Consider the following 24,751-nt stretch of genomic DNA (forward strand, 5'->3'; position numbering starts at 1 on the left):
TAATATACCTGCCTTTACAAAGAGAAAAATCAGTTGGCCTGGATAGGTTTCTCCCTGGAAAGTGATGCTGAAAGGGTGCCAGGCTATGCCAGCGTGATGGCTTGGAGACCTTTGTAAAGAACGGGAAGGGACCCTGGGTGTAACACCTGTAACACCAAACCTCTGGCTTACTGTGCTTTTCACACCTGAAAAACCTGAAAGCTTGTCCTCACAGTCAGCATGACTACCTCTATTTTACCTCTCTTTTGAGTATATCTTCAGCCGGTTGATATATTTTTCCCTGAAAGCACAAATCCTTCAAGCAAACATGCCAACTCATCCCCTGACTGCATTTGCAGACAGATGATTGTTGAATGCGCACACACTACATCCTCATCCTTACAGATTTATGCTGCTTGTGTAGTGCGCTGTGGCTTCCACCTCCTAAACTCCTAAAATCCCAGAGGTGCTAGTGTGTTGGCACACAGGTAACCAAAGCCTACTCTAACCAAATATTTATGTTTTCTGGCTTTGATTTCTACAGCATTATTGGACATTGTCCTCTCAAATGGAATAAAAAAAGCCAAGAGAAACTCCCAAAGTAATTGTGTTTATCAGGGACATAAGACTGAACATGTATCTTTTCCAAAGGTCTACTTAAGTTTAATATGTGCCAGGTAATACCCACAAAATTCTTCCAGAGCTTTTCTGAGCAGCTACCCCCAAGGTAATCAGATCTGTGTTAACTTATATTACCTGAAGCTCTAAGCCAGAGTCTTTAAGAAAGACCAGACAGATGGGAAAGGACCGTGAAAGGTTTTTTAGCAATACGCTTCACTAAATTATCTTCAGATCTGTTTAGAATGCTTCACTTTCTTAAAAGAAACCTCAGAAGACAACCCGAGGGAGAGACCTTTTACTTTCCTCAGTTGTTTTCAGTGAGAAAGTCTTGCATCAAAACAAGTGAAAGCAAATGTTTCGGGGCTACTTTTTTGGCCAAAATGGAAAGTGTGGAATGAAAAGTTTAAGCCTATAAGTAAAGCAAACACAGCATCCCTGAATGGCTTTTGCAACAGCATAAAGGTAAGATCAAAACTTCTGAACCTAGATTCCAACAGCACTGGTACCACTGAACTTTGGGTAACTGCATTCGCTCTCAACCTTGAACCAATTGAATAGTAAAGGGACAGACTGAGTTACATCACGGTATCTGTGGTGAGTTGTAAGGAAATGAAAGGACTGTAAGATAACTGAGTTCAAAGTCATGAACAGTTTCAATACAAAGGTTTTTTTTTTTAAGGCTAACATGCTATATGTTAATTGCAATTGGTTTTTTTGGATGGTGTTCTGCACAGAGTTTGCTACAGGCACGTTTGGTGTCTGCTTCAATCTAGAAATGCTGCTGGGATAGAAAAAGAAGTTTTTGCAGAAGGACTTAGGGTAATTTACAAAGATGAAATCAGTGAGTGGCTTTCTCCTCTTCATGTTCTTTGCAACATGCTGTGCTACCTCCTGGCAGGAAAAGGTGTGTGTATATGGATATACATCCACATCTTTATATGGGAAACTTAATAGAACTACACTTTTTAACAAGTGAATTATCAAGTAGCTGAAATATTCAGGGAAGCTCTGTCCAGGTGCTAGAGCAGATACTGACCGGATACATCTTTAAGTATGTAAAAGGTCTCTTTGTGTTAGATATTAAGAACAGGGAATGGTGTTTTGTAAGTAACAAACTGAACAACCATCTTAAAATAGAAAACAAATCTAACAAAACAAAGGCATTCCAGGCTAGGGATTAAATAATCTCACAGGTTCATCATTTCAGATTGACCTACCAGTGTATTCAAACCCTCTTTGGAAGGACACAAAAAATCCATTCTCCATGTCCAGCTAGCCTGTGGTCTGTCTCCGGGACAGTTTCAGGACCATCACGAAGAGTCACAGCTTCAATTAAAAAAGCCAGGGACATTCACACCTCTGCACTCTGCCAAGGACACTGATAAAACTTTCCCCCAGACTGCTAAACCCTTGCAGGCGTCTGCTCCCCGGATTGAAGCAGACCCCATGAACTGATTTCCCAGCTCTCCCACCCTTAGCACATGCCAAGAACCCCCGCCTCCCTCTGCAGGTAATGTTATGAGCACGATGGGAGGGAGGTACAAACAAAAAGAACAAAGAACGAGGGACCAGCCACCAGCAAACAGAATGCTCCTGTACTAACCATCTCCCACAACAAGGTCTGTGGGTCGGTGTTTATTTTGTGGTTCCTTTTGTGGTCATATTTATCTGTGGCGGACGCCAACCACATTGTTTCAGTTTAGATTTGCTACGGATCTGGCCCAGCATTCCTGATTTAAAGAAACAAGCTTCACAAGCTTCCTGAGAGCCTTCAGGGCTGTCACCAGGTCTTGTTGGAATGAAGCTTAAAGGTCCACTCTCACCCACCCGTTGCGTCTCAGGCTCTTGCAGCCTGGGATGCTGCCTTTAAATGTAACGCACCTTGGGTCAGCCTTTGCTTTTTAGTGCAAATGTAGTATTTTTCTCCCCACAGCCTTAAAGCAGCACAACTCCTTTATCACGTACAGCAATGTGTGGATGTTTGTTTATTCCATTCTTTAGTTTCTTCCAGATCATTCCTGAAATATCTTTTGTAAATCATTTTTATGATGGGTTAAAAAGTAATCTCTGCCAGGACTTTGATAAGCAGGATGAAGAGTGATCTCTCTTACTTATAGTGTTCATAATTAGGTCTTTATTTTCATGACTTTTTTTTTTTACTATCCAAATTTTATAGCACCACAAGGTTATGAGTGATCTTATTTTTATTCTTCATTCAGCAGCAGAAGAACATTACCATTGTTATTGCTGTTATTGTTGCCATATTTCATACTGACACAAAGATACGATATTTTCAAAGGCTGGTAATGGCTTCTCTGCAAGGAACAGCTAAGCAGATTTTAACCCATCACCTTGAAAATGGATAACTTGAGGAGGGTTTGACTGAAGTCTGCAAAACCGACAGTGGCGTAGGGAAGGCCAGTAGATGAGTGTTTGTTCTGTCCTCTGATAGAAGAACATGGACATACTCAATGAAACTAGCAGGATCCAGGTTCAAGACAAAAAGAAAAAGTGATTCTTCACACCATGAGTAGGAGGTGTGTGATGCTTGTTGCCAGGCAATGTTGGTCTACATCAGTGAGTGAAAGGCTGGACTAGTACATGGAAGAGAAATACATTGAGGGCTACTAAATGCAAATATCTAGCTCAGAAACTCGCTGGAGGTAGAAATACTTGAAGGATGGAAGCATATTATGAGAAAGTATCACGTATACTTAACCCTGCTCTTACAGTTACTTAAGCAACCCCTTATGGCCACAGGCAGGGGTAGCCTGTTGGCTAGAGGGTCTGACTGCCAATAGCTAAGTGTTAAAAATTTTTGTGTTAATAACTTTAGAAACTTGGTACTTGCACCTTACAGGACTGCTTTGCATCTTTGGGGTTCAGAAGGAAAGTTGTCTTGTTTGCAGTAATTTTACCAGTTTGTAATAATTTTACCAATTTCTGCTCCTGATTAGGATGAGGAAACTGCAAGAACAACTTTTGCAGCAGTATCGTAGCTGAAACTAAAGTTGGTAAATAATTCAGAAAACTAAGGTGCTTGGACAACCCTTTCTGAACCTCCTAAGAGGGACTTGTTCAACTCAGCATAGTTAGAGAGACTGGGATATCCAGGCTGATGGTTTTGTTTAATAGTACGGAGCTCGCTCAGGCAATCTCAGTCCTGGGTGGATAAGTGGAACTGTAACGTTATGTTGTTGAATATCTGCAGTCAGTGTAAAACACACAAGGATGCTAAGCATGCTGCAAAACAATCAGAAACATGATTCCTTTCTAAAAGGATTTGAGATCAAATGTTCTGATAGTGGAAGTGGATCGGCACAAGCAGCACGGTAGTGCTGCAAGGGGGAAAGAGCCTGAGTGAAACCCCTGGTTAATGGGGTCGGTGCCTCCTACGTGCAGGATCAAGACTTTATTTTGGACTATGTGGAAGAAGATCAAGGTGCAAAAGAGCTACAGGGATAACATGGACTTCATTCTGAAAACAGGAATAAATTATTCTTGTTATTGAAATGATGACTTCCTGAACAAGAAGATTGGTGTAGCTTTTTTTGGATGGCAGTTTTGGGAGTTGTTTGTCTTGAAGTGATGGTGGGACCTGGGTGGAGAGGGCTGGGGAGGCTTGTATGCATAGTGGGGTGAGCAAAAGCTTGGATTTCCAAGAGGCTTTCCAAGCAGCCATAGTGTGAAGGGAAAGGCCCTCGTGTATGTAAGCAAGTGGAGAGAAGACGAGTAACAGAAAGCGGGAGAGAATGATCAGTTCCATAAAAAATGTTCCCTGAAGTCAGAAGACAAATGGGAATCAAATGTGAGGCAGTACTGGGAAAGGAGTAAAGGAAGAGTTGGGACCTTTGCCGTGCTTCTCTCTGAGTCTGTGGCTGACCTGTGTCCTGAAAACTGTGCGGCTTTGGTTCCCTCATCTACAAAAGATGTAGATGGGAACTGGAAAAAGTTCGGAGACAGAGCTGGACCTCTGGTCTAACCCAGCACAGACACTGCTCTGTTCCTGTGCAGCGTGTGGCTTGCAGACCGACGCTGTGCCGTGAGAGGCAGGCTGAGGTGCGTGAGCCTGATGGGCAGAAGGAAGCCTCCATGGGTCAGGGGCAGAAGGAAACCACCATGGGTCAGGGGCAGAAGGAAGCCTCCATGGGTCAGGGGCAGAAGGAAGCCTCCATGGGTCAGGGGCAGAAGGAAACCACCATGGGTCAGGGGCAGAAGGAAGCCTCCATGGGTCAGGGGCAGAAGGAAGCCTCCATGGGTCAGGGGCAGAAGGAAACCACCATGGGTCGTGGGCAGACGGAAGCCTCCATGGGTCGGAGGCTCTGCATGTGCACTGCTCCTGACTTCTTCAGTGAGTCATCTGCAATTGTGCTCCACGCCAGCGGACTTAGTCACAGCCTCATTTGCTGAAAATAGTATTTTTAGCACTATTTCTTCAAAATAACTGATATATTTTGGTTTTTGAAGTGAGTTCAGGGCTATGATGTGTTACTTTTTCTCAAAGAGAATTAATGTATATTTTGTACAGAAGGAATAACGATGTTCCAGCTACTGTGTCATATCACTTCCTAAAATAAGAACCCCTGGAAATTCTTTTCAGTTCTATGCAGGTGCAATGAGCTGGGCTGCAGTGATATTTTTTCATTATTATTATTATGAGTGAAGTGCCAGAGGCAGAATTTTCTATCATTAATTACAATAAAGAAGATACAGTCTGTCATTTTAAAGTTTATATCTAATAGTCTAGTCAACTTCCAGTAACTCTCATGTATTTCTCTTCTTCTTGTTCAACCTGTGTCACACTGCTTTTTATTTGGCACAACTGTTTTAAGATCTGTCATCTTATGTTGGTACATGTACCTACAGAGCTGAATGTGTATCGATATAAATTATCTGCTTCCACTGTTGTGTTTGTCTTTATGGTAAGATTATTTTCCAGACATTTATTTTTACGCATTTGTTAATTTGAATACTGCAGGGTACTTTGACTGCTCGGGCATTGAATATGTGAAGGAGATGTATGAGAATCTCCAGTTAACTGGGAATTGTGCGTGTGAATCCTTGCAGATATGTGGGGGATGATTCCCTGAATGGCTGTGCAAGCCCACTCCAGAGGTTAAGATACATCTTGGGTTACAGCAAGAAAGGCCTTGGCGGTGTACACAGAATTGAGGTGGAATTGAGAGGCCTCATTTAAAAGATGTATTCAAGCGAGGGCTCAAACTCGATTCGCAGTCAAAATACAATTGCTCCAGAGTTAGAATAAAGAGGAAATTCTCAAGGGCTTTAATGAGTTTCCGGCTGTAGAGAACATCATCTTTGGGAGGGGGGACATGCTGGTGTTCCCTGGCTGTGCTGGCTGATTATCTGATAGCGATGTATATATATATATGTACATATAGAGAGATAGATATCTCTGATAGCTTTCGTCAAGCCTGGCGATATGTTTGATGTGGCACTTCAGCAGGTGCTGCTGTTGCTGCAGCAGTAACTCTGGCACCGGTGAGCCTCTTGCATACTTGCAGTGCTCCAGACTCTTGCAGAATACCATTTTAAGGACATTATTTTATTTAGGTCTTATGTCTTTTATTTATGTTTATTATTTTGGAGTCCAGTCAGGTTATCAAGACCTCACAGTTGAGGATGACTTAATTTCCCAGCACCTCCTTTGATCAGTCAGTTGCTCCCATCATCTCGAGATGCTGTATTAGCAGCCTGGCTCTGTCCTTTTTCCATTTGCATGCAGGGGTGTCACATTCCCGAGAGCCATCGTAACAACAAAAAATATCTATGAGTACAAGACAGACTTACTCACTTGTTACACTTCTTATAGACTATCCTGTAGGTTAAAGAAAAGGCATGACATGATTTTTCTCACAGGGTGATGGTGCACGTGTAGGCACTGTTTTGACACCGGTTTCGACAGGCTGGCGGCGGGCAGTGACTGGCTCAGTAGATGGCACTCTGTCCTTTCAGTTGGCCACTAAGCCACCGGGGAAGCATCCCGGGGCGCGAGCGCTGGATCCGGCACCGATCCTGCCCCGGCGGCGGCGCGGCGGGGCCCGGCGGGCGGCCAGGGGCAGCCGGCGGCTTCTCTGCGGGCGGGCGGCCCAGCCGTGCCGGGGGGCCCTTCCAGCGGGGGCTGCGCCTCCCGTGGCCCCTTGGTCTCCGGTTGGTTTCGGGTTTGGATTGTTCGGTACCACCGGCAGGTGCTCCCAGCGCCCCGGGCAGCGGCAGGGCGGGCGGGGGGTCCGCAGCTCCCGGCCGGGGGCGCGGTGCCGGTGGGGCGGTGCGGGCGGTGCCGGTGGGGCGGTGCGGTGCCGTGCGGTGCCGTGCGGTGGGGCGGAGCGGCGTGGTGCCGGTGTGGCTGTGCCGGTGTGGCGGGGCGGTGCCAGTGAGGCGGCGCGGTGCCGGTGAGGCGGAGCGGTGCTGTGCTGTGCGGTGGCGGTGGGGCGGTGCGGTGCCGGTGGGGCGGAGCGGCGCCGTGCGGTGGCGTGTAGCGGTGCCGTGCGGTGCGGTGGCGGTGGGGCGGACCGGTGCGGTGGCGTGTAGCGGTGCCGTGCGGTGCGGTGGCGTGTAGCGGTGCGGTGCGGTGCCGGCGGGGCGGGCGGCTGCCCCCCGGGGCAGGGCGGCGGGCGGGGCCTGTGGCGGCGGCGGCGGCGTTAAGGGCCGGTTCGGCCGCCCTCGCTGCGGCTGGCGGCGCTGCTGCCGGCGGGGCATGGCCCGGCGCTAGCGGGAGCGGGGCGGCCGCGGGGCCGGTGGCCGCCATTGCCGTCGCCATGGGGCGGTACTCGGGGAAGACGTGCCGCCTCATCTTCATGCTGGTGCTGACCGCCGGCTTCTTCGTGGCCGAGCTGGTGTCGGGCTACCTGGGCAACTCCATCGCCTTGGTGTCCGACTCCTTCAACATGCTCTCGGACCTCATCTCCCTCTGCGTCGGCCTCTCCACGGGGCGCATCGCCCGCCGCAGCCACCGCGGTCCCCGCGCCACCTACGGCTACAGCCGCGCCGAGGCGGTGGGCGCCCTCAGCAACGCCGTCTTCCTCACCGCCCTCTGCTTCACCATCTTCGTGGAGGCCATCCTGCGCCTCGCCCGGCCCGAGCCCATCGATGACGCCCAGCTGGTGCTCATCGTCGGCACCCTCGGCCTCGCCGTCAACCTCGTGGGGCTCCTCGTCTTCCAGGACTGGGGCGCCTGCTGCCGCCGCCGCCACCCACCCGCCGCCACCACGGCCCGTGGCCCCCTGCCCGGGGCAGCTGATGAAGCAGGTGCCTTTCGGCTGCATCCTCGCCCGCCAGCCTTCCTCTCCCATGGCGACCTCTCCCCATCCCTTGCACCCTTCCCTTCCCTCCCCGTCCGCTCTCTCCCTCCCGGGGGCCCTCAGGACCCACCGACCTGCTGCACCCCTGGCTGGGCCCTGCCAGCGCCCCGAGCCCACCCGTGGGCCATGGGGGGTTTCGCGTCCAGCGCTGCCTCCGTCACCTTGTACTTTACACCCGGCTGCTGGGCGGCTGCTTGGGCGGGGGGAAGGAGGTGCTGCTCGGAGGGTGCTGCGTGGAAAGTGTTCTGGCTTCTTGTATGTCTGCTCGTCATCTTTGAAATAAGTTGGTTTTGAGAAGGTTGATGTTTTTTCTGTTTGTAGAACTTATACACAACACAGCGTTTCTTCTTTGAATGCAGGTGATTCACCAAATGACCAAAAAAGCCCTGAAGAGGGGTCTGAGAAGAAAAAAGAGAAAAAGTCCGAAGCCTTGAACATCAGAGGTAAAGCACGGGAGTATAGTGCTAATATTATATTCACTTTAAACACTTTCTGGTTTCCATTTCAAACTCCCCCCCCCCCCCCCCCCCCCCCCCAAATATCAGTAAGAAAAGAGCAAAAGCCCAGGACTCTTCTGTGTGTATGGACCCAGTTATCTTTAGCAGAAAGGTTTTGGCTGTATTGATGCAGCAGAGATAATGACAAAATAGCGTGGTGCCGAATTGGCTCCAAGTGTGCTCACATTTTGGTTTTAATTCTTTAGAAAATCGCAGCTGAACTTTTTGGAAAGGAGGCAAAGCCTGCTGCACTAAGTTCAAGTCGCTGGAGGCTTTATGGGAGGGTAAAGCAGGCAGATATAAGGCGCTTCTTGGAGCATCACTGCTGTAGTAGTTGAACAGTTTTCAACTTCCAAAATGCTTTTGGGCAGAAAACAGAATTTCTTTAAATCCCAGGGTTGCTAATGTTTTACTGTCAGCAACAGGAAGGTGCTGAAACTGGTGCTTCTGCACGTTGTTTTTCCAGGTCCTTGAACTGTGAACCTGTCCCTCTGACAGGATCAGCCCTTCTTACATTGTAATGCAGCAGGTCGCCGGGTATTTGCAGAATGAAACAGTATAGTTACTTCTAGGAATAAATAAGTGTCTCATTCTTTCTGTATAGGTGTTTATATGCATACATGTTTACATATGTATTCTGAGCAGAACCCAGAGTAGGTGTCTTTGAGTATATTAAACATTGACTTTGTCCACAAAGAAAGTGCTATCAGAAAGTTGAAATGGAATGGTAGTTTCAGGCTTCTAAAGGTCACCTGTTAGCATCTGTTATACCTCCAAAGTCATGTAAATTGGCATCACATCAATTCAGCTTAAGAGGTTGACATGGCAGTCAAGCACCTGAGTTTGTTGTTGAGTATTTTTTGGTTTGTTTTTTTTTTTTTTGGTGTGTGTCTATCAACCTGTCTTTCAAAAGTATTTTCAGAGTGACACAAATATGGCTGTAAGGAAGGACACTTCGGAAATCAACCCATGTGCTAGAGCCACAACACTTTCCTGAATGTCTGGAAATCAGTGTCACTGGATATTGTGGCATTATAGTGGTGAGATTATTGGAGCAGGAAGACCAAACTCACTTTCAGGGGTGGAAGAGAGAAGAATAAGAAACTGCTGAGTATATTTTAGAGAAGGCCTTGCCTGAGCAACAGTGCTTAGGCATAATGATGCTAGAAACTTTTGAGGATAAGGAGTTTTATGTCATTTTAAGATACCTGTCATCTCTGATTTTTAAAAAGAGAATTTTTCTTTAAGTGCCACTTTAGCATGTCATCTTTGCAAAATCTATTTTTGTTGTTCTTATAAATATTCCTTGCTTCTGTAGCCGCTGCTACGTGTCTCTCAAATTCTGGTTCAAAATCTGTTTTTCCTTTCAAGTTAGTTACATAGCTATGCTTACTTCATCATCACTTGGCAAAAAAATCTGTGCATTATAGAATTGGAGGGTCCCTGAAAAACATGGCTGGACAAAATGGATTGGCAGAGGAGCTGCTTCCTTGATTTTAAAAGTGGTGGGAACAGGAATCCATACATTCTGCCTGTGACAGGATTAATTACTAGTGTAAAACTATTCTTTTTACTTCTGGAGCATATGCAGAGTAGTTCAGACTTTCCAACACAAGCTGTTGGAAACTATGCATTACCTATGCCATGGTCTTACCATACTGACTTGATTTAATAAAAAGTTGTGTTCCTCTCTGTCTTATAACCATAGCTTTGGGGACTGATAGGGAAATGGGTTCGTTTCTGCGTAGGCCCTCATTATGTGGTGCGTAACCAAGACGTAGGTATTAATGATGTTAGTAATGTAAAATAAGCATTTTCCAAATTCCTTATTCTCCATTCATAATTTATGAAAATTCTGACATACTTTTTTCTTAATTCAAGGGAAGACTTTCTGAGACCTTTTCCTGTTCTTTTTAAGCTGTGCTCTCTAGTTAGTTGCCTTGGCAATTGCATCCTGCCTGTCCTTCTTGTTAGTGCAATAGCTGATAGCCCATGCTGAATCAGGATTATTTGTAAATGAAAAGGAAACACTGCAACTCTGTTAGGAGGAGTAAAACCCTGTGGGAGTCTGCCAAATGGGGCAGAACACGCCTGACTCCAGCAGAAAGAGCTGGGCTCACTGGAAGCTTGTACTTTCTTATCTGACCCAAGTGATTCGGCAGAACTCCAGTGGTTATTGCCTTCACTTCTCACACTGAAGATCAATGTTCGTGCACGGAGCTGGCAAGAAACAGCAGCACAGGCACAGCTCTAGGACTTATCCAGCACCAAGCATCACCAAAGAGTCAAAACTCCTCACTCTGGTGCTAATGAGTTTCGGAGGGAGCCTTTTACGGCTTTTCGAGCCAGGAGGAAATGATTAAATTGGAGTGAAGCTCTTGAAAGTGCTTGCCATAGGGATGTTGAAAGGAGATGGTCCATTTTATTCTCTTACAGGCGCCAAATAGAAATTATTTACGAAGAAATTAAGTTCATATATTTAGGAATGTTATGAATTAGGCATGGAGTGGAATGAAATCTGAGTCCGAACAGTAAGGACTGACAAAACTGGAGTGCATTTGAGCAATGACTGGAAGAGGGAAGGTTTTGTAGAGTAGTAAAGAAAAAAAAAGGAAGAGAAAAAGAGTTCTTCGATTATTGTAACTTTATAGCAAGAAGACTGCTTTGGTCAATGTAGTTGAAAGGGCAGCTAAAAACATGTTATTACAAGAGCCTGTTTTGTGTCTTTATCTTTTGTACAAAAACATATTTACAGATGTAAAAAGCGGTACCCAGCATTCCTCTTAATTCGGAGTAGTCCAGGCACATACTAAACCGTGGCATCCATGTATGACTGTCAAACCAGATTCTGAATTTCTGGGGTCTGAGGGCTAGTAGAGTTGGTGGGACAAGGTTTAATTTGACTATAATCAAGCTTGATCCAAAAATTGGAGTCTGAGGGCGTTTGGAGCCGTAAGAATAGATTTCAACAGCGTCATAGAAGCTGATGGAGGGGAATAACTGTTACTGGGGGTGGTCTGTGGCTCTCTCTGCTTCCAGGGTAGAACGGATGGATTTAGTCATCAATTTTTAATTGAGAATTGAGATTTAATGTGCCAGGATCTCTTAATAATCTGCAGGCATTTAGGCAAACACATTTTACGTTGCCATGGCATTGCAGTTGGACTGCAGTTGCCAGCGTACCCTACATGTTTAATAATGCATCCCACAATAATGCAGCTGTGATTCAGAGTCAGTATTTCACTTTCTTTTTTTTTTTTTTTTCCTGAAAGCTGTTATTGAAAACTTTGCTTATGATGTTAGTGCCTGGAGTAACCGCATTTTTTCATGTCAAGTAGAACAGACTTGAAAAATGCAGCATTACTTTCCTCCCCTCTCAAAATAAAAACTCACTAATGGAAATCGTGCCGTTTGTTTCAGGTGTTCTTTTGCACGTTATGGGAGATGCACTTGGATCTGTGGTCGTGGTAGTTGCTGCTACAATATTCCATGTACTTCCTCTGGGGAATGCTCCATGTAATTGGCAGTGCTACATTGATCCAAGCCTGACAATAATTATGGTGTTCATCATCTTGTCTTCTGCCTTCCCACTTATCAAAGAGACCTCAATTATTTTGTTGCAGATGGTTCCCAAAGGTGTTAATATGCAACTACTGAGTAAGTCAAATTTGTTGTTGAAATGCGATTAATTTTAATGATATATTTCAATGCATATGTTATTTCTGGAATGACATGTTTGGCTTATTTACTCATAATAGCTCTAAATTCTCAAGGACTGTGAGAAATAGTCACATGCCTGTGTCCTAGCAACATGACTCAAATCTCTCTGGATTAGTTAAAGCATGCATTTTGAGAATGTGGTACTCCAACAATACATTAAAAATACCAGGTCTTGAGCTATGAATGCTTTGTTTGGGGTGTTAGTGAAAGAAACACCACCAAATTACAGCATTTCCCAACCCTGCAGCAGCTTCTTCTGAAAGGCTTCCAAAACAGCTTAGAAGTTCCCAGTGGGGTTGGTTAATGTTGTGGCATTGGGGCATTGTTCACACTGGTTAGTTGTGGGGTAGCACTGGTTATTTCTGGAGTGTTACCATGCTCAGGGCTAAAGAAACCAGCAGTTGTGGAGCCTTTGGCCAAGGAAGTGGTGCTTTAACATTGCTTCTCTGAACAGCTGCTAAACTGCCATTAGGGAGCCTGAGGGATGGGTGAACCCAAAAGGAAGGGTGGCCTGCTCCTGTGGTCACCTGGAGGCTGAACTGAAAGCAGCTGGGCATAGACCTATTTTACAAAGTACAGCTCTTTCCAAAAGATAGTTCAGAGACTGCTGCCTTCGGATGAGGCTCTTAATGAGAAAGCTAGTAATTAGCCAGTACACCAAAGCCTCTAATATCTTTCTTTCATATCTTCCAGCTGACAGACTAGCTCGTGTACCAGGGGTTAGCAGCCTGCACGAGGTGCATGTCTGGGAGCTTGCAGGTGGGAAGAATATCGCTACTCTTCATATCAAATGCCAAACCCCTACTGATTACCAAGATGCTGCTTACAAAATACGGAAGGTTTTCCACGAAGCAGGGATCCATTCTGTGACCATCCAGCCCGAGTACATCGACCGCAAGACCTCCCAGCTACTGTGCAGCTCACCCTGCATCTCAAAAGCCTGTGACTCTCAGCTGTGCTGCAGCCAGCGGGAGCCCCCCCTGGCTAAAAGTAATGGCTATACCGAGAAAAATGATAGCTGCCTTTCTGCACCGCATAAAGACAATGGTTCATGTAAAAATGATATTGAAATCCCTATTGAGTACCCACTGGCAGAGGATAGCATTAAAAATGTGAAAAATTGTGATGCATCCGATGACAAATCGCAGCTGAGCAGTACACGACTTTAGGCAGTTCCCCCTACTCCACGTAATGTTTTTGTGGAACAAGCGTGTCTTGGCTGGGAAGGGGGGCGTTGGTGGCTGTAGCTGAAGTTGGTGTGGCTAAAAGATTTCTGTGCTTTAGCTGTAAACCAAAATACGCCTGAAACCCCCTTGTATCTGAAATAAGGGTTAATATTTCCACGAAGGATGTTGCGTGCGTCTAACGTTTTTTCTGATACAGCCTAATCCAGTTCCTTACCAAACCATGTGTGAGTTTCTGTCGTTAGAGTGGGTGGGCTGTGCTGCCCTCTGCACTGATGCTTGCAGTTAATGGCCAGTGGCACTGGGAATGAAACGCTGGCCTTGTCTGCTGAAGTGAGCTGTTCTCCTGCAAGCCCTGTGGCCAGTTAATGATTGTACTGGGATGAGTACTGTATATTTATAAAGGACTTCAGTGGAGATGCTTTACTGATCCTTAAAACCCATTTTTGCATAGACAGTTCGTGTTTAACAGTCACGCTTGTGCTTCTGGCCAGTGGGGTTTGTGAATGAAATTAAGAGTGCCTAAGGGGGAGGGGAAGCACTCGGGAATTTGAACTTGCATTGTTTTCTTGATCGACTCCTGTATTTAGGGACAGAACAGAAGCTGGTCTTGTTTCTCTGCTGGCAATACTGGAGTCCTAGCCTAATCACAGATAAGTATCCTAAAGAATAGACTTGTCACGAAAGCAAAGAAATACTAACATTGTCTGTACTGATTCTAGCACGTGGAAGTGCGGGCAGTCATCCAATTAACTTTTATCTTGTTGTGATTGTACAACTCAGTCATTTCTTTTTTTTTTTTTCTTTCCCCTCCTGACAACGGAAGCTATAATAGCCTCGGTCTTAATTCATCATTGTGTGGGATGGTTGCAGTATCTTAAACACTGAGTGTCTGTCTTCATTCATGCTGAATAAATAAGCTAATGTGTTTATTATGAACATTTAAAATCCTGCAGTTCTATGATTAAGGCATAACTTAAGATCATATTAACTAAGAAAGCCCCTTTGAAATTTTATGTGCAGTATTATCACTTAGAGGGAGCTTTACAGAAAATGACAGGGAATTTTTTCCTGGTTTAGTCTCAATTATTTCTTTAAAGTTCTAAGCCCTTCCCTTTGCCCTGTCTCTCCTCCCCCTGCACAAAGGTGTGTTTGGTAAAGCAGTTCCGTGGTCCTCGTGCTGCTTGCTCTTTTGAAGGCATGCAAGGGTGCTCTAAGGAAAACCAGATGATGTGCCCTGTCATCGGTGCTGGATTTAGGTCAGGAGTGTTCCCCAGGTTTCTGGGAGGGGGAACCCACTCCCTAATCCACACCGAGTATAATGTTTGGCCTTACTGGCTGTGCAGCTCAGATCCAGAAGGTTTCCAATACGTTTTTCTGTCAAAAGCAGCCTTTCAATGGTCCGTGTGGCCTGGGCAGGCTGTTTCATTCATTTATTCATGGAGACAATTTATAAAATAGTGGTCTCTTTACCTCAGTGACACCTTAACAGAACGGGCAAGTGGATTTCCTCCCTGGGCTGGGAAAGCACCAGTTTGAAAGCAGCCAGCTCCTTATTAATAGAGACAATTACATTAAGTCAATGAACATTAAAACATGCAGCAGGATATTCTGCTGCTTGGGAAATGGTATGTACTGAAGCCGTGATTGCAGTCTAAATAGCACATTTCTAGATTTGTAGTTAACCCTTTTAAACAGATTCTTGGGTGAATTAATATATTTTATAGCCTTCCATTGTAGGTTTGTGTTATTTAAATTAAGCTATGTGTTAGTATAATTAAAAGCTTGATCCTCCAGTCTGTGATTCTGTTGGCAGCAGCAGAAGTGAAGGCAGCAGGATCTTGCTTGGCAGTTATTGCATGAATTAATGTAAATCAGGAAATGTTTTGAGAATTGCTCTCCCTTTTGAAAGCGTGTGGCATAAAGTAAGACAGCCCTTTCTTCTGGGTATTTTTTTGTCCTTATTTCATCTATAATGATGTTTAAATGTCAAGGTTTAGATGTAAATAACAAATATATTTATAGGGGTTTTGAGAACTGGAATAGAAGGCTCCCAAAATAACAGCAAGTTCTATGGGAGAACTTGCTTCCAAGGTATCCTCTAAAACAACCACCCTTTCATAATTATGCATTTGTGTCTTAAATCAGGTATTTTATATATATATATGCATTTTATTAAATGATTGAAGGATGGAATGGCAGTAGTTTACTCTGAAATTAGAGAAAACTAGTATGTGTAATGTTGGGGCATTTGACAAAATGGACCATCTTTATCCTTCTACTGTTTGTTAAAACTGTGGGGTTTTTTTAAGCTTTTAAAAGTGTTGTAACCTGAAAATACAATGAAGTAATATTCTTAAACTTTTTTTCTTGTCTGATTGAATGTACTGTAATTGTTGCCTGTGGATAAATATGAAAATACCAGGGATTATAGAAATCTTCAGGTCTAGAACTCAAGCAGATTTTAAATTTGCTTTATTATGTAAGCAAGCAAACCCAACAGAGCTATGTTATTGAGGAGATGAACTTTGCTTTTTCTGTGTAGCAACTTTCAGGGTATTCAGCTAAGGTTTCTGACCCGGTATCCTTACCTGCATTTGAGTCCTGCAACAAAATATTGTTCTTCTCTGTTTTAAGTGTGTCACAACTAGGCTGTACTGGGTGGCCCCTCTCTACTTCTGTAGAAGACCTCGTTCCAACCAGTGTGTATTTTGTATTGGCTTATTTCCCTTCAGTTCTTGCCATCTCACTTCTAATTCTCTTGAAGTAGGCTTACCTCATTTTGAAATACAGTATATTTCAGTATTTGCCCTTATCTGTGGGCACTTGTTCTAAATTCAGTTTTGTAGCCTATTGCACTGTCAGAAAATCTCCTTTTGGCTTCTTTAGCTTTTTTCCCCCCTCCAGTTCAGTAATGTAAAATTACTGATGATCGCAGGTTGATTGTGCTGCTTTGTCCTCTTCAAGTACTCCCTTATGATTGCATTGTGATGGCATTTGGGTTCTCTTGCAGTGGTTACCCCTATCTGTTCATCACTGTCTGTAGCAAAGGAAATCTGCTTAAAATGCAGGTGAATTTCAACAGGTAGTCCAGTTTACGTGGCCCTCCGATCCATAACCAGTCATACGTGACCCAGTTGTATGACAATGAAACATTTGCTAGCCTTGCCAGATAGTTGTGGAGTACAAGTGAAATTTGCAATAAATTAACATGGCATTGAATACAAAAGCAATTTACTAGCCCTCATCAGTTATGGGTCTTTTCTTAAAAGTGAATCAATTTTTTGTCACCTTTTTGTATGTGCCAAATGTGCCAATTTGATGGTTAACTTCTCCTTCTTCTGCAGCTCCCTAAATGCATGCCTTGCCTTTGCTCTTCTATGTAAAGAAAAATATCTGATGCTATTTTTAGTATTGCCTTTTTTTCTGCCAGGTTTTCAGTTCTCTTCCTTTTCCTTGTGTTCTTCGCAATACTTATTTTGACTTGTAATGCAACCAGAGGTTTTTTCCTCTTAATGTTTCCCTTATTCTTTGTCTCTTCAAAATAAGCAGTATGGTTTTGCTAGCCCTCTGGCCATGGTGATGTACCTATAATACAGTTTAGAAATACCTCTTTTATGCACCGGTTTAATTTTTGCACTCTGTTTTATTAAAATTCACCCACTTTTTGCTGCGTGATACACTTTACCATTGCAAACCACTTTTGACCCTGTTTAGCTCTTCTTCTTTTTCCCCCCTCCCCTACCTGATTGTTACCCTTACTCTTCTGAATGCTCTTTTATTCTGAACTTTGAAGGGGATATGCCAACAACTGAATTTTCCCCGAAGTCAAGTTTACCACCCAAGGTCTATGGATGGCTTGATGTGAGCTACTCCAAGGACTATTTTATGTCCTCTGGTCTGTGTAGAAGTGTTGTTTGTCTAAATAGTCATCCTGACATGTAAATATATTTATATATACTCAAATTCTTTACAAACACTCCACCTGAACCAACTTTTTAAAGAAGGTTGGTCTGTAAACCTGAGAAGGTATAATGAAATCAGTAGGGTTCTTTAGTTGTTCATTAACACCTTAGGGGAAGGCTTGGCTCACTAATTGGAAAGCAGGTAAAAGGGATGTTTCTGAAAAGGTAATTCAAAAGCTATGAAGATTTCTACAGGTTCTACTACTTACTCTGCTGTACAGCGGAAGCACTTTCTATGTTAAATACTTTATTTGAACAGCGATACCTTGATATGAGGATGTCACTGTATAAGATTGTTACATTTACGGAGTTGTGTTGCTTAAGTTTCCTCCAGTTTTTCTGTTCATTATGTCATTTAAATAATGCGCCAAAATGTAATTTCCATGATTGCTGAATCAATGAACTGTAAATCTCACCGTGGTTTTGTTAACTCTAAGTGAAAAATTACTTAAAGTTTTATGTACAGTTATATTTTTTTCAAAATGAAGTTTGAATGTCTTATAAATAAAGTGTGTTTTTAAGTAAACCTGTTGTTCTGAGTTTGATGTATGTTAGCAATAGGGAGCTTGTGTCAGTTCACATAACTTTAAGACCTTTGTGTGAATAAGGTTTGTTCTTAACCTGTGAGCTTATTAATGCTGCAAATATTGTTATGGGTTTGGAAGAAAAGGGGACAGACACTCAAAAGCTTTTTCTCTGCAAGCAGCCTGGCGTTTCCTAAGCTGGAGGTGAATTTAGAGCCCATAACTCCGGGGTGCTGGGCAAGGATCTTGGCTGCAGCAGGATGGGCTCTTTGCAGAACGTGGGTGCTTTGCTGCTGGTTGCTGGTTCTGGGTTCTGCCCGCTTGTCTGGTGTTTAGCTTCAACTCACCAACCCTCCTGCCTTCTCTGTCTTCAGGCATGCACCTCTGTGTGCGTGAGGGTGCTGACGCGTGGAGAAAGTTGACTGTATGCGTAACACCAGGTTCAGGAGAGCTTTGAGATTCTCACTTCGGGTTTTACGACCTGAATGTGCATGTTAGAAACGAGATGAGGCCTAACACTACAAGTTTAGGTGCTGTTTTTGGAGCAGCAGTTGTGGAGGTGCCCTTATATGTTCCTCTCTCCTTAGCAACAATATCAGGTCATCTGCCACCTGGGTTCTGCCCCATTGTGTCCGATTCCCCAGCTGTCCGTGTACCTACACATTTTCGTTAATAGTCATCAATAAGGAGGCAGTAGTAGTTGTTCCTGGCTTTTTTTTTTTTTTTAAATCTTTTGAGTATGTCCAAATTGCAGAAACTACATCAATACTCCATAAAAAATTCAGTTCATATTCAGCCAACATGTTGCCTGTGGCCATGTGCTTTGTTGATGTTCCTCAGCGTGTAGCTGGTGGACCACTAGTGATTTGGGAGGCAAAAATGAAAAATCTATAAAGCAATTCCTCACAAATAAAATAATACATATACTCAGGAGAAAAAAAAATTCAGAAAATAAATGTTGAGAATTCAACCTGTTACTGGTCGTATACGAGAATGACCATAGCAACACTGCCCAAGTGATCCTGGAATTGCTTTTCAAAGGCATAAGATCATGTTGAAAAATACCATCTCAGGACAAGAAGAACAAGGGCTGATAGATTTGGAGCACACAGTTTTAATCCTGACATTTAATGAACAGTTTCCCTGCTGCACGGACTGGCATAAGGCCCTTGAAATTCCCAGATGCAGAGGCCCTTGTTTTGTATCTGGCTCCTTCTGGAGCAGGAGGTATTTTCTGTATTGGAGGGCTTCTGCTATTTTGATACTTAACTACTCTCCGAGAAGCCATAGAACCAGGATGACTTTGGGCTGGATGTAGTAGGTTGCATTTTAAAAAAGAGCTTCTGAAAAAAAAAAAGCCCAAACAACTACAATCTGTATTCTTTCTTATGCATCCAATGTTTATGTTACCCAAACGTTTATGCATTCAAGTTATAGTCTATATTTGCAATCACAGTTTGTTGGGCTTTCAGATGTGTGGTTTTAAACCCAACCCACATCCTTCTGTAAGAATATTTTAGGAGGGTGCTATGGATTCCCCACAGGTGGGTGCACAATGTCTGTCTGCTGTGGTGGAGATCCTGTTCTGATCCAAGGTTGCAGCAAGAAGTGGGGAAATAATGGTGGTCACAGGTGGGTGACAAAGGGTCAGCTAAATTCCCTGACCAATTTAGACTGTAGTTGGGATGAAGTTAATGAATCTTCCAGTTAGGGCAAGGTGGAGGTTCAGTAAACCTGGGAGTAGAGGGTGTGCAATGAAATGTTGAGGGACGTTAATGAGGTATTCAGTGGGGATGGGGAAGCCTCTGTCTCTTCAGGGACACAACCTTTGCCTTCTGATGCAAAGATGGAATTTATCGTTGAGTCCTAGCTGTGTTTTACAGGCAGAGAGTTATTTCGCTATAAAACTCTAGACGGTGAGGCAGAATTGTAATGCCTACTGCCAACTCTTCATAGGAGTCACTAGAGCAGCCCTGTAGGTTTGTGAATCAGCTTGTCTCTGCTAAAGTGATGCTGGCTGTCTGATGGAAGAAGCACGTATCTTGGTCAATAGACATAGCAGGCATTTGAATAACTGTGAAATGTCACTGACTACTTCTATATTAGTAAATCAATTACACCTGGAAATATTCCCAGGCACAGAGACCGGTCAGCATAGAAGAGCTTGCATCTATGCTAGTAAAATACTATCCACTTCCAAAGAGGGCGGCTCCGTGGTGATGGCCAACTGAGATTAGGTCCTTGACTCTGGACTGTGCCCGGGAATGGCTGGGGAGAGCAGCAATTGTCACGGGCTGTGAAATGCTTGAACAGCTTACTAATACAGACGATCATAGTTCATCCCCAGCTGCTGTTTAATTGATGAGGCCCTTGGTCCCTGAGCTTCTGCGCTGTTTTCCAAGGTAGCAGTACCTCAGTACCTGCAGACAGAAAAGGAGATGAAGCTGGTGGTGGTGTTCTTGGGACCTGAGGTTGAAAGGTTTCTTCTTTTTCCACGCCTGTGCCGTGCTGCATCGGTGCATGGGGTGAGCTGGGAGGGGCAGGGCTGCCCGGCTCAGCAGTGCAGTCAGCAGATAACGCTATCGTTGCGGCTGCTTGCATGGCTCTAAAAACAAAAGGCACAAAGCAAGTGGCACGTTCGATATGGTGTTGCACTTTGCTTTACCTCCTTCGAGTCCTAGTACGTTCCGCCCCCGCCCCCCGCGTAGTGTTCATCCATGTTTAATACAGCTCTGTGTCTGTTTAACAGCGTATCGCTGACCACCCCGTGTAGAGGAGATGGAGACAAAACTACGGCAAAAGGCTTCAGGGTAAGTGTGGGAAAATAAACCCGTGAAGACTTTATGCAAGTCATTGAAACAGCACAGTAGGGCCACAGCCGAGGGTAAGGAAATTTTTGTAAGTAAAGGATTGCATAATTTGAGAGGTAGAAGACAACCCTTTTTTCAATATACACCTTAAAAATCAGTCATGTAAAAAGCATCTGATGCAGATGAACCTGTCCCCCGAGTTTTAAACCAGGCAGTACAACAGGTGGTGGGACATCAGCACAACAAATGCCATGTCATCCTGCAGAACAGCACTTGCTTTAATTAGATATTTCTCTTCTAAATTGCCGTATGAAGTAGGGATGGTAGCCTTTCTGCATACCCCAGTTTCCCTCATCCAAATGGTTCACAGAAACCATTTTCTTATGGCTAGGCATAAGAGCCCAGCAGGGTGCAGGGGCTACCCTGCGACAAAACACCCCCGGCAGCACGGAGCCTGCAGCTCTTTGCTGGCTGCTGCACATTCGCACCCAGATGATTCTGGGGATCTTGCCACCTGGGGAACACCTTTCTACTTGTGAAAGTCTCTGGCACGGTGTAATTTCTAAGTGTGAGCAGGTGTTTGGTCAGCCCTAAATTATCTGGGTGTAGCTTGGTAAGTCGTGGCAGAGGGAGATAATCAGGACCCCCAAAATAATTGTGCGCCTTTGCACGGTGCTGAGAGGAGCTGCTGCCCAGCCCTTGCTGAGGAGGAAGAGGGTCCCGCTTGTCCCCCAGGGCCACTCCAGCTCAGGAGGAGAAGACCTGTGGTGAAGCAGACCCGTGCCTGTGCTGTGGTGAAGGGGCATCACGCACCCCCCAGGACAAACAACTTCAGCTGCTGCTGGGGAAGAACTTGGCGAGGCTTTTGGGGAGGGAAGGGCAGGAACCTGCGCAGCTCCCATGGTGGCCCCCGCCACCCTGTTTTCTGAGCACCAGCTGTGCTTTCAAGCACTGTTTCTGAGGGCATCCAGAAGCGGGCAGAGGCGCGTACGTCTTTCTGCCTCCTACTCCTGGATGCTTTTTACGTGAAGGGAAGAGACTGACTTGGGTTGAGGCTTTTTTACAAATTCCACTAATTCCCATTGCGATTCCAGATGCGAGCTTTTTCATTTGTTTGCAGTAACTCTGATTTGCCTCTGTGCTTTAGTATCTGAAATATGAAATCCGATCTTAACCGACGAGCTCCTGACACTCACGGTCACAGTAAGTCCGTCTACCCCTGACAGTGACACCGGCTCATCCTTTATGTGAATACCCCGGTGCTGTATGTCTGCACTGAGAAGAAAGGAAAAGGCAAAGGCGGAGATCCCGAGGTATAGTTCTCCAAAGGGCTATAAAGTTCTATAAACGATGAAACGGATTATGCTTCCTCCTGGTTGTAAGGCAGGGTACTGCTCCTCCAAGAGGCAAACTGATCATTTGGGGTTAGTGGTGGGGCTGATGCGAGGGCTGTCCCCAAAGCCTGCCCTGGGCAGACTGGGAATCACTGTCCGTGCCGTTCCCTCAGCTTTGCCAGCCCAAGAAGGAAGGGATTCGGCCCCCGATGCAGGAACACGGCAGCAAGTTATCTGCTGGTGGAAGCAAGCACAAGTGTGCTGGCTGGAAGAAAGTTCTGGCTGTTTTCACTCGCTGAAAATTTGGCCCTGTGCTCCGCTCTCCTGCATGTGGCAGGGAACTGGGCTGCCGGCACAGCGAGGGGGGGTTACACAGCCACTCAGCGGTCACCTTAAGGGGATGGAAATTTATTTTTCTGGCTGCAATAGGGATCTCCAGGGGCCATGGAGCAGGATGGCAATGACCCCCCGCCCCACTCCTGCTGATGGCGGTGCTTGTTCACGTGTATATATACATATACACCCATCTATATTATTTCTGGCAGAAGACAAAGGCTTCTACTGATTATGTTATATTTGCAGCCCCCCAGCTAACACTGGTGTTGTGTTTCCTTCTGAAAGACAAATGCTGTCTCTCTTAAGCACTCCGTGTTCTGGCCAAAGAGTGATCACGTGAGGCGGCAGCAGCGGGAGGCCGAGGGGAAGAAAGCGGAGCCCGGCTCACAGGGCTCTTTCAAAGCGGTTGTTCACTCGGCCAAGGAGGTCGGCAGCTTGCCTGTGCCCTCCTTGAATCCAGCATCTATCGTGCAGCCCCATGTCCGTTGCTGCATGGGTAAGGGTAACCTCCTTTGTATGGGGGACATACACCCCCCCCCCCCCAAAAAAAAAAAAATACGTCTGGGCAGATGTGGCCTCAGGACAAGGAGCTGTAAGGAAGTGAGGGATGGAGCACATCTCTCTCATAGGACAGAGGTGGTTTCCACAGCAAGTGCCAGTAGCAGTGGGTCTGATGAAATGGAGAAATGTCTCATATATAACACACACTTGCACCCATGTATATGAATGTACTTATTTTTGCACACACACACACATGTGCGTACGCACACACATGTGATACTGACTATATATGACCATATTTGTTATTGTTACCATTCAGCAAATGAGAGTTTTTGCTTTAGTCACAGCGCCGTAGAAATGCCACTCGCTGGGTATACCCGATATGATATATCCTTCCAGCTTATCATTTTGAAATTGGACGGATTTAATGTGTCAGAATTGCGTAGTTGCCTTTAAATTGTTGTGTGTCTGCCTGGTAGAAACTGCCAAGGTCTAGTGGCGGGGGTTTGAGTGTGTTTGGTGTCTTTTCTGTACCATTAATGAGCGCTGCCGTGTGGATCCCAGCTGTGTGAGGAAGCCTTCTGCTAGGCACTGGAGTTGTGAGAAGGGCAGAGGCAAAAGAAGCGGAGTAGACTTGTGAGGCTCACTCTGACTTTCCCTGCTGTGTGATCTGGGCAGAAAGGAGCACAGAAGTGGTCTTTGAAAGGTAGCTAGACATGCATGGTGAGGAAAGAAGGCGGCATGGATGGGCAAATGCAACCAGTCCCCTGGGAAAGTCCTCCTGCTGCTTCTTGCAGTGGGTAGTTGCTACTGCACCATGTTTTTTGGTTGGCAACAGCAGCCATAATCTGACCAGCCTTTATCACCCCTCCCCAAGTGTGCCGGGTCCTGCTCCACCCTGGCTCTATCTGGAGACACCAAACTCTGGCACCTCCATTCCCTTCCATTATTTTCCTTCCACTTGCTTTTCTCAGATCCTTTCTCCCTTGTCACCCAGTGCCTCCCTAATCTCCTTTCTTCCTTGCCCATCTGTCTGGGGCTGCCAATCTCTCCCTCACCAGCGTGCTGCTGGCCACCTTGTGCTTGCTATCTTTCTGCTTGGAGTCCTCTCTAGTTTAGTCCTGGAAAAAAAAAATCTTAAGAAGAGGTGTTCACAGTGGCCAGAGCCAGGGCTTGAAAGAGCAGCCAGCTTGAAAATTAATTTGCTCTTTACAGAACTGCTGCTCAGTTTTATATCTAGACCTGGAGGTTGAAAATACACTGCTGGCCATTTTTCTTTTTTCTTGAAAACTATCAAGTGGTGTGTTAAAGGTTAGAAAATTTGAAGATGTGAAAACTCAGCTCAGTTACCATGTCTAAGTAGAATTGTCTTTTACTACTACTACTGCTAACAAGAACATAAAAAGGAAAGGCTGTGGTGACTAGTTTCAAGCAATTCAGAGAAGGGGATCAATGCAAAGACAGCCTGCAATATTGCTACTTAAGGAAACAGTTGTGAACCCTCAAAGCTTTTGCGGGAAGCCAGGTAAATTCAGGGGTACAGGAAGAATTTGGCCAGAACCTTTTCCCCATCCTCCGTCAGGGTCACGCAGTGACTCCTGAGACAAAGCTCCCTTCGGCCACCGAGTGCTCACCCATGGGCAAAGACCACAGACACTCTCAAGACCAACTTTGAGGTCCTGTCCATCCACAGCACTGGCAAACCACCCTTTTTTGGAAGGTTTTCATCTTGTTTGAGACCAGGCTGGCTAGGCTGCAGCCAGACGGGGCTGCCACAAGGCTGACTGAGCCCAGCCCGCTCCCGTCGGCCTTTGCCGCCTCCAGCAGCTGTGCTCGGAACAACCCAGAGCATCCTGCTGATGTGTGATGGGTCTCAAGACATCAAAAGCATTTTAGAGAGCTTGGGGTGAAAACAAAATCAAGAAGGATGTGCCTGTGTGTGCCTCTTGTTTGTTTGG

At 45.3% G+C, this 24,751-nt stretch overlaps 1 protein-coding gene and 1 long non-coding RNA gene across 2 annotated transcripts in view; both read left to right on the plus strand.

Moving 5' to 3' along the window:
* Window positions 1–7,101: 7,101 nt before the first annotated feature.
* Window positions 7,102–17,814, plus strand: SLC30A10 (solute carrier family 30 member 10). Its single transcript, XM_056357502.1, has 4 exons — window positions 7,102–7,869; window positions 8,282–8,365; window positions 11,840–12,076; window positions 12,833–17,814. Exons 1-4 carry the CDS (start codon window positions 7,380–7,382, stop codon window positions 13,306–13,308), a joined length of 1,287 nt encoding a protein of 428 aa, XP_056213477.1. The 5' UTR covers window positions 7,102–7,379; the 3' UTR covers window positions 13,309–17,814.
* A 2,658-nt stretch (window positions 17,815–20,472) lies between these two features.
* Window positions 20,473–24,751, plus strand: part of LOC130157817 (uncharacterized) — a 42,439-nt gene continuing 38,160 nt past the window's right edge. Inside the window, exons 1-2 of the long non-coding RNA XR_008825053.1 lie at window positions 20,473–20,622; window positions 21,770–21,935. This is a non-coding gene — a long non-coding RNA (uncharacterized LOC130157817). The remainder of the gene's footprint in view (window positions 20,623–21,769; window positions 21,936–24,751) is intronic.

Source organism: Falco biarmicus, chromosome 12 (genome assembly GCF_023638135.1).
Source record: "Falco biarmicus isolate bFalBia1 chromosome 12, bFalBia1.pri, whole genome shotgun sequence".
Taxonomy (NCBI): domain Eukaryota; kingdom Metazoa; phylum Chordata; class Aves; order Falconiformes; family Falconidae; genus Falco; species Falco biarmicus.

Coding starts and splice junctions, on each gene's coding strand:
- SLC30A10 (XM_056357502.1), top strand. CDS start 7,380: ATGGGGCGGTACTCGGGGAAGACGTGCCGCCTCATCTTCATGCTGGTG. Junction 7,870..8,281: donor CGGGGCAGCTGATGAAGCAG/GTGCCTTTCGGC, acceptor CTTTGAATGCAG/GTGATTCACCAAATGACCAA. Junction 8,366..11,839: donor CGAAGCCTTGAACATCAGAG/GTAAAGCACGGG, acceptor CGTTTGTTTCAG/GTGTTCTTTTGCACGTTATG.